The 9,011-nt window shown below is 45.3% G+C and overlaps 1 protein-coding gene and 1 long non-coding RNA gene across 4 annotated transcripts in view; one reads left to right on the top strand and one right to left on the bottom strand.

The window, feature by feature from the left end:
* The first annotated feature begins 1,999 nt into the window (after positions 1-1,999).
* On the top strand, positions 2,000-6,785 carry LOC124019669 (IQ calmodulin-binding motif-containing protein 1-like). Of its 3 annotated transcripts, none has more exons than XM_046335077.1 (13): positions 2,000-2,285; positions 2,402-2,570; positions 2,831-2,951; positions 3,027-3,120; positions 3,196-3,295; positions 3,440-3,612; positions 3,727-3,839; positions 3,906-4,027; positions 4,239-4,381; positions 4,496-4,644; positions 5,601-5,738; positions 6,060-6,216; positions 6,293-6,785. In XM_046335077.1, the coding sequence occupies exons 1-13, from the start codon at positions 2,180-2,182 to the stop codon at positions 6,523-6,525; spliced, it is 1,818 nt and encodes a 605-aa protein (XP_046191033.1). In that variant the 5' UTR covers positions 2,000-2,179; the 3' UTR covers positions 6,526-6,785. The 3 variants fall into 3 exon arrangements, with proteins under 3 accessions (XP_046191033.1, XP_046191032.1, XP_046191031.1); XM_046335076.1 differs by adding an exon at positions 5,301-5,341 and having other exon boundaries at positions 3,727-4,027; positions 4,496-4,603; XM_046335075.1 differs by having other exon boundaries at positions 3,727-4,027.
* Positions 6,786-7,840: 1,055 nt separating this feature from the next.
* Positions 7,841-9,011, bottom strand: part of LOC124019676 — a 1,810-nt gene continuing 639 nt past the window's right edge. The window contains exon 3 of the long non-coding RNA XR_006835824.1: positions 7,841-9,011. This exon is cut by the window's right edge and continues 197 nt beyond it. This is a non-coding gene — a long non-coding RNA (uncharacterized LOC124019676).

Raw genomic sequence — 9,011 nt, 5'->3', positions numbered from 1 at the left:
AAAAGGAAAGAGTCCTACCCATTACATTAGGAAAACTGTTGTAATGAAGACTTATGAGTACGGTGGGCTGAATTTTCGAGACTTTGCTACCTTAATGAAAACTTCTTCGGGATCAGTGTTCCTTCCACGGGACGGTTAAGCTAATGTAGGCTAATGCGATTAGGATGAGGTTGTAAGTAACAAGAACATTTCACAGGACATAGACATATCTGATATTGGCAGAAAGCTTAAATTCTTATTAATCTATCTGCACTGTCCAATTTACAGTAGCTATAACAGTGAAAGAATACCATGCTATTGTTTTAGGAGAGTGCATAATTTTTAACATAAAAAGTTAATAAACAAATTAGGCATATTTGGGCAGAAATGCAATGGCTCGTTGGATCAGTCTAAAACGTTGCCCAAAATATATATTGCACCTGGACTGGATTAATACATTATGGCCTTTCTCTTGCATTTCAAAGATAATGGTAGAAGAAAAATACAGAAGAATGGTTGTTTTTTTCTTTGTATTATCTTTCACCAGGTCTATTGTGTTATTCTCCTACATCCCTTACACATTTACACAAACTTCAAAGTGTTTCCTTTCAAATGGTACCAATAATATGCATGTCCTTGCTTCAGGGCCTGAGCTACAGGCAGTTAGATTGGAGTATGTCATTTCAGGAGAAAATTGAAAAAAAAGGGGCGGATCCTTAAATAATACTTTTAAGATCAATTGGATATAACAATTCATAAGAAGTTACACTTCCATGTGGAACTTTATTCCTCATCATGTCTTCTCTACTTTTGGTAGCCTTAGCTTCATGTTGGTTTGCATTTATAATATTTACAAAGTTCCAGTGAAACTCTGCAGGTCGGCAGGTTTTCTTCTTATGGTCCTTAATTTATAAGCATACATTTTCTCCACACAGATATTATACATGGAATAGTCGGGATGGATATATTGTATAAAAATACTTCTTTGTTTTTAGAATATTGGTTCCGAAATAATATCCTATTGGTGAGACAACTTGTAAATGCAGAGGGTATTTTACTTAATTCTAAGGAATTCTTATCACTTTACAAAATCCCTGTAACACCTAAAGATTTTGCAATTGTTTTAGATGCCGTTCCCTCGGGGGTTGCTTTATCATTCAGGAACGTGTCAAGACCTGACTAACCTTAAAAGGAAGCATCCTAAGATGAGTTTTTCTTTTAGTTCATCCAACAACAATAGAGCTATACAAGCCTTGTTTCCTAATTGTTTCCTTATCCAGTAATGCCTTATTGGAATGGTTTTATTGATAATGTCTCCTGGAAAAAAGTTTGGATGTTGCCACACACATACCTACTTATTAACTAAATGAAGTATGTTTCTTTTTAAATGATTCATAAATACTATCCTGCCAACTACTATATGAAGAAGTAAAAAAACATAAACCCAGAAATTGTACCTTTTGTAATGACCACCCAGAAACAGTGTTGCTTATTTTTGGGAATTGTATTCATGTAAGGAATCTGTGGCAAGACATCCGTAGATTTATAATTTATGAAGATTGTACACTCTTATGGAGAGATGTGCTGCTTGGATTCTTTATTTACGATAGAAATAAGTTGAAACAATTTTATGTAATTCATTTCCTTATTGTTTTGGCCAAATTTCATATTCCCAAATGTAAATTTACAAACAAAACACCACATTTTATTACCCTGCAAAAATACATTGAACTATATTTTAAGACTATTAAATACAGTGCCAACAAAAAGCTGTTATGAAAAAATAATTATAAATATGTGTGTATATGCCCCTTAAGGTTCTTGTGTAATGTGATATTGTACCCCTTAGCCCCGCCCCTAGCCCAAATATCCTTTGTATATTCTTTATAAATACTTGTGTTCCCCATGTACTTTTTGTATTGATTTATTGTTAATAAAAATAAAAAATAAATTATGTATTGTAAAGAATGAATGGGAATGGGGCCCTGCCAACTGTAGTCGCATATTAGTGACGTAGGTAGTGTTGCTGTAGAAACAAATGAAGCTTCCCGGTCAGTGCTTGTGGCAACAAGAGAGCACGAAAATAGATTTCAACTTGATCGTGTCTGGTTTCATTCGAAGAATAATGTAGCTCGTCAATTTTGGTATATGGTTTTATACTTCAGATCTGGGAGCGAAAGATTACTGTAATAAACTCGCGATGAGTCTCGCTAGAAAGGACACAGACGCCGGGCTAAGGGCACTGGTCGCGAGCACAAACATTAAGCCGGAGCAGAAGGTTCCACAAGTTCTCTCAAAATTACAAGGTAAATTAGTTAGCTAACCTTTTTACATTGAAAAACGTGTTATTTTACTTTGCTTGCACTTGTGTGTTATTCCTGATACCCAACTAACAATCATTCCTTATTTTTCGACATTGAAGATATTCTGAATAGGATATCTGTCCAAGACGATAGAGAGTTGGGTGCGTTCAAAAAGTCCTTGTTCAGCCATGGCATACTTCAATACTGCGCAGGTGACGCCCTCAAACTGAACTATGCCAAAGTTGAAGGAGGCTACGCAACTGCCACTCAGTTGGCAGAAATTCTCAGGTATGATTTTAGAATCTTGAACCACACAACCACAACAAAAAGGAACAACCAAATCTGTGTTGTCTATTACTCTGCACTAAAACAAACAACCCTAGACACTACCAATGGACAATACCTACCCCAGATACTACTTCAAGGCCCTGATAGAACTGATGGGGTGGAATAATACTGATGCAAACAGATCTATGAAGGTGGGGGTCATATATCTGTAGTAGTGATTTGACATTGATTTATTTGTGTGCATATGCAAATTCCTTTAGCTCCTGCTGTGTGGGTGTGGACATGGGCGGAGACACTGAGGCCTTCCATAGGCGGCTGCTCCCATCCGTCACAGACAGCCTGCTGTCATTGGCCAGTCGGCTGATGAACAGAGCTTTGGCAGTAAGGGACAAAGTTTTTTTGAAGTTTGGAATGTCCTCAACAAAAATATGTCTACTCACATATCTCTCTCTGTAGGGGAATGGGCAGCCTGAAATGTTTCGTTTCTTCAAGAAAGTGATGGGCTCTGTGTGTTGGCTTCTGAAAGCCCATGGTCACCTGGCCGCACAAGGTGAGATCTAAAGTCCAATACCAAACAGACCCCTTACCTAACTAACGATGCCCCCCCCTCTTTTCTCTCTCTTAGTCCTGCAGTCAGACCACTATGAGAGGATGTTAATGAGTGAGGAAGAGAGAGTGGGAACCGTGTGTGTGTCACTGTGGCATCAGCTTCTGACAGCTAACAGGTAGCATATCACCACACACACACACACACACACACACACACACACACACACACACACACACACACACACACACACACACACACACACACACACACACACACACACACACATCAATTAAATTCATTACCCGCTCTTTCTCTGTAGTGAGTTAGTAGCAGGTTTGGGAAAAGGCCCCTTGTCTGTGATTCTGGATGACGTCGTGTACCGAATGGCTCACACATCCAACCCTGTTGTGGGAGGGGCAGCAATTAGGACGCTCCTCCTGGTTGCCCGGCAACAAGAATCCGCCCTGCAGCTTATCATCCATAGGTTCAAAGGTCAGGGGGTGGGGTTTGAATATTTCCAGGTTACGATATATATTTTTTTTCATGGGTTAACTTTATATGCTTGCAAAAGCAATCTTGATGTTTTTTATGGTTTGTGTGTTGCAGGGTTGGAGGGCATGATTGGTCGAGAATGGAGGGGGCGGGGCTTCGATGAGGAAGTGGACCAACTGATAAAGCTGCTGCACAGAGAAGTCTCCAAACCAGCTGATCACACAGAGGTAAAATATAGGGTGTTTGTTGTTGTTCGTGTGTGTGTGTGCCTTACACTCTCTCTGTGTTATCAGACGTGGCCAGAGGAGTGTGTGAGAGCGGCGTGTGTCATCCAGGCAGCGTGGAGATCCTATCAGACCAGGAGGAGAGTGAAGAGTCTGCCTAGAGCTGTCAGATCACTGCAGAGGAGCTTCAGGTGTGTGTGTGTGTGGGCTTTATTCTCTCATCGATCTATGATCATGTTTTGTATTGATGTGTATATTTTTTGTAATTCCAGGGTTCATCTGTAAAAGAGACGTTGGTTTCAGCATGACTTCCTGTTAAAATAAAGGCTAAATTAGATCATAATAATTCCAGGCAGTTAAGCGTGTGTGTGTGTGCCCATGTGTGTGTGTGTGTGTGTGTAGGGAGCGGCGGCGGAGGAGAGCGCAGCAGGCTCAGGCTGTGTGCTGGGAGGAGGAGCTGAGACTACAGCTGTGTGTCAGGAGACAGAGAGCCAGGAGAGAGTTCCATCAGAAACAACTACAGCTACTGCAGCTACTGCCCCCAGGTACACACTATCTGTTACAGCAGAGACAGAGCGGAATGATGCCCGTTTGTTTGCTTAGTTAGGCCTGCCATCTACAGCCCTCGTGTGTGTGTGTGTGTTTGTGTGTGTGTGTAGGTCAGGTGCAGCAGTACCTCGGGGAGGTGGAGAGGCAGGCTGCAATACAGATCCAGAGGGTTTGGCGAGGCCACCGAGAGAGACGAAACTTCCAGCTACGGAGAAACGCACACACACAGCACAGAGCTGCTGTTGTCCTGCAGAGAACAGTATTAACACACACACAGCACAGAGCTGCTGTTGTCCTGCAGAGAACAGTATTAACACACACACACAGCACAGAGCTGCTGTTGTCCTGCAGAGAACAGTATTAACACACACACACAGCACAGAGCTGCTGTTGTCCTGCAGAGAACAGTATTAACACACACACACAGCACAGAGCTGCTGTTGTCCTGCAGAGAACAGTATTAACACACACACACAGCACAGAGCTGCTGTTGTCCTGCAGAGAACAGTATTAACACACACACAGCACAAGAGCTGCTGTTGTCCTGCAGAGAACAGTATTAACACACACACACAGCACAGAGCTGCTGTTGTCCTGCAGAGAACAGTATTAACACACACACACAGCACAGAGCTGCTGTTGTCCTGCAGAGAACAGTATTAACACACACAGCACAGAGCTGCTGTTGTCCTGCAGAGAACAGTATTAACACACACACACACAGCACAGAGCTGCTGTTGTCCTGCAGAGAACAGTATTAACACACACACACACAGCACAGAGCTGCTGTTGTCCTGCAGAGAACAGCATTAACACACACACACAGCACAGAGCTGCTGTTGTCCTGCAGAGAACAGTATTAACACACACACACAGCACAGAGCTGCTGTTGTCCTGCAGAGAACAGTATTAACACACACACACAGCACAGAGCTGCTGTTGTCCTGCAGAGAACAGTCTGCTGTTGTCCTGCAGAGAACAGTATTAACACACACACACAGCACAGAGCTGCTGTTGTCCTGCAGAGAACAGTATTAACACACACACACAGCACAGAGCTGCTGTTGTCCTGCAGAGAACAGTATTAACACACACTCACATGCACTTCTAATAGACTACCCCTGTTGTAAGCAGAAGCTGAACACAGCAATCAAACAAATCTAGCATGCAGCAACATCTGAATTCATCTTGACAGTTTTTTGTCCCTCCTGTTAGGTCCTTCGCTTTCTGAAGAGGCGGAGAGCTGAGAAAGCCCCTCCTTCCCTCTCCCCTTGGATTGGTCCTCGGGGTTTGACTGACAGTCGGAGGGCGGAGCTGAAGAGAGAGGTGGAGGAACATATTGCCCTGCACCCGGTGATTCTGAATATTACTTCAAGTTGTGTGTTTGGTTTTACTATCCTTGTCGGGACCAGATGTATAATAATATAATAGTAAAACAAGGAATCATTTGGACAAGTGGGGACATTTCACTCGGCCATGCTCTACCAACTGACAGAGGAGATGTCCTCACAAGGATAGTAAAACAAGGAATATTTGGACTGGGGACATTTCACTCGGTGTTGACAGAGAGAGAGTGTGTCTGTATGTGTGTGTAACGATCTCTGTGTAATGATCTGTGTCTGTGTAACGGATCTCTCTCTCTGTGTGTGTAACGATCTCTTTCTGTGTGTGTAGTCCTCTGTGGTGTCTCTAGAGGGCAGTAGGGAGCTCCATGCTCAGACCCAAGCCTTGCTGCTCCAGCATCTACAGGGGAGAGAGGCAGAGCTGAGAGAACACACTCACACACACGCCTTGCTGGCACAGATCAACACCGACCTGGAACTACTGCTGAGTAGGTATCACACACACGCACACCAATCTCTCTCTCTCTTCCTCTTTCTCTCCCTTCATCCATCTTTCTCTCTCAGATGCCCCCTCACTCAGTGTCGCCACAGTAACCGACTGTGACGTGTTCAGGAGTCGCTCTGCCCCCGTAGCCGCCCGCGCCCGGCAATCCCACAATGCCTTGCTCCAGTCCGGTCGCCTGCCTTGGTGGAAGATGCTGGGTGATGGTGACATCACCTGTCCAGAATCAGAATCCGCCCACAAAGACCACCGGCTGGAGGCAGAGTTTAACTCTCTGTATTTAGGAGGTAGCTGACGACGTTGTTCCACAACAGTATTGTAACGCTGTTATAACATTGTCATAGGGCTGTTGTAATAATGTCATTATGCTCTGGAATTCAACCAATCATGGGTTTCAGTCTGGACTGTGGTTAGTTGAATCAGGTGTGTTACTGCAGTGGTCTTTTCATCGGTCTCTGTGTGGCTGGCCCCTTCAGGAAGAGTTTCAGTCTAAGGAATTGGAAAGCAATTTTGTGTACAGAAGTCTGCATTAAAGTTTGTACTTTTCTACTATTATGTCATTGTGTGTCCTGACTGTAGAGACTTTCAGTCATTTTGATAAGTGGAGTTTTTATTTGTTGTCCAACTCACATGCCAGTGTTGAATTTGTGTTAACAGAGTGTCCAGAGTGTCTACGCAACACCAGCAGTCATTATGTTATTACACACACCCAGAAAACACACATACCACAAAGATTTGATTGGCCAATGTTTATTTTCAGCATTTTACAATGAACAGCATTTATCAGACAGAAACATTATCATAAAGCTGACAGAATGAAGACAGAGACATAATACATCTTTTTCTGTACCGTAGTTTCACATAGATATTTATTCTGACTCCTGCATATTGGCAGTTTGACATATCTTATTACCAGGGCCCAGAGTTAGTCTGTCAGGGCCCAGAGTTAGTCTGTCAGGGCCCAGGGCTCAGAGTTAGTCTGTCAGGGACCAGGGCCCAGAGTTAGTCTGTCAGGGCCCAGAGTTAGTCTGTCAGGGCCCAGGGCCCAGAGTTAGTCTGTCAGGGCCCAGAGTTAGTCTGTCAGGGCCCAGAGTTAGTCTGTCAGGGACCAGGGCCCAGAGTTAGTCTGTCAGGGCCCAGAGTTAGTCTGTCAGGGCCCAGAGTTAGTCTGTCAGGGCCCAGGGCTCAGAGTTAGTCTGTCAGGGCCCAGAGTTAGTCTGTCAGGGCCCAGAGTTAGTCTGTCAGGGCCCAGGGCTCAGAGTTAGTCTGTCAGGGACCAGGGCCCAGAGTTAGTCTGTCAGGGCCCAGAGTTAGTCTGTCAGGGCCCAGAGTTAGTCTGTCAGGGCCCAGAGTTAGTCTGTCAGGGCCCAGAGTTAGTCTGTCAGGGCCCAGGGCCCAGAGTTAGTCTGTCAGGGCCCAGAGTTAGTCTGTCAGGGCCCAGGGCTCAGAGTTAGTCTGTCAGGGACCAGGGCCCAGAGTTAGTCTGTCAGGGCCCAGAGTTAGTCTGTCAGGGCCCAGAGTTAGTCTGTCAGGGCCCAGGGCTCAGAGTTAGTCTGTCAGGGCCCAGAGTTAGTCTGTCAGGGCCCAGAGTTAGTCTGTCAGGGCCCAGGGCTCAGAGTTAGTCTGTCAGGGACCAGGGCCCAGAGTTAGTCTGTCAGGGCCCAGAGTTAGTCTGTCAGGGCCCAGAGTTAGTCTGTCAGGGCCCAGGGCCCAGGGCTCAGAGTTAGTCTGTCAGGGCCCAGGGCTCAGAGTTAGTCTGTCAGGTCCCAGAGCTAGTCTGTCAGGGCCCAGAGTTAGTCTGTCAGGGCCCAGGGCTCAGAGTTAGTCTGTCAGGTCCCAGAGTTAGTCTGTCAGGGCCCAGAGTTAGTCTGTCAGGGCCCAGAGTTAGTCTGTCAGGGCCCAGGGCTCAGAGTTAGTCTGTCAGGTCCCAGAGCTAGTCTGTCAGGGCCCAGAGTTAGTCTGTCAGGGCTGAACCACAAACAAAATGATAAGTCATTTGAAAGCAGGCAGAGACATTTAGGGTTGATTCAATCAGATCCACTTTGTCCAACATCCGCACAGCGGTCGTTTCGGCGGTGCCGGAGGTAGGACTGCGTTAGAAGCTGTCAAATCCACAAGCGCCTCCTGGCATTATACCTAAAGCGGACATTGCCATTGGCTGCACGGAGTGGCATGAGCAGAAATCCCATGCAGCCTTGTTTCTAAGTCAGAACGGTGGAATGTGAGATGTGATCTACACCTCCATTATGATGATAGAAACTATTTGGTTAAATGTTTTTCAATGTGAGCGTCATTATTTCTATAGAGCCTCCACTTTCTCCTTCTGAACTTCTAACGCCAGTGCGACAGTGTGGCTTTGTGACAATGATCACAAGAGCAGCTGCTCGCCGATTTGACAGCTCCAACGCAGATCCACCTCCAGCAAAGGCAAAACATCCGCTATGCAGGTGTCTGCTTTTGCCGGTTAACACTTGATCTGATTGAATCTAGGCCTTCGTTTTTTGAGGTGCACACACACTAACACAGGCATCACATGCGCACACACGTTGGTCGCCTTCCCCTGCTCAGACGTTGCATTCATCAACCAGTGGTTCCGTGCCACGTCATCGACTGCTGTCGGGCATCAGGTTGCTATGAAATATGATGTGGTTAGCTGATACTTAAAATACCTTTCCAGAAGATGTAACATCTGGCAACGCCTGGGCAGAGGAACGCCTATTATCTAAGATGTGTTCATTAAAGGGCTTCCAGGGCCGGGTCCCAGGGCAGTATTGATCATGC

The sequence above is a fragment of the Oncorhynchus gorbuscha genome, unplaced genomic scaffold (genome assembly GCF_021184085.1).
Source record: "Oncorhynchus gorbuscha isolate QuinsamMale2020 ecotype Even-year unplaced genomic scaffold, OgorEven_v1.0 Un_scaffold_646, whole genome shotgun sequence".
NCBI classification, from domain to species: domain Eukaryota; kingdom Metazoa; phylum Chordata; class Actinopteri; order Salmoniformes; family Salmonidae; genus Oncorhynchus; species Oncorhynchus gorbuscha.
The sequence above is the reverse complement of the archived record's forward strand: the minus strand, read 5'-3'. Positions and strand labels throughout refer to the sequence as shown.

Bases quoted from the DNA above. Each gene is read 5' to 3' on its own strand.
- LOC124019669 (XM_046335076.1), top strand. From the start codon at position 2,180: ATGAGTCTCGCTAGAAAGGACACAGACGCCGGGCTAAGGGCACTGGTC. The intron at 3,613-3,726 runs GTCAGGGGGTGG...TGTGTGTTGCAG, and splicing joins TATCATCCATAGGTTCAAAG to GGTTGGAGGGCATGATTGGT. The intron at 4,028-4,238 runs GTGTGTGTGTGT...GTGTGTGTGTAG, and splicing joins TCACTGCAGAGGAGCTTCAG to GGAGCGGCGGCGGAGGAGAG.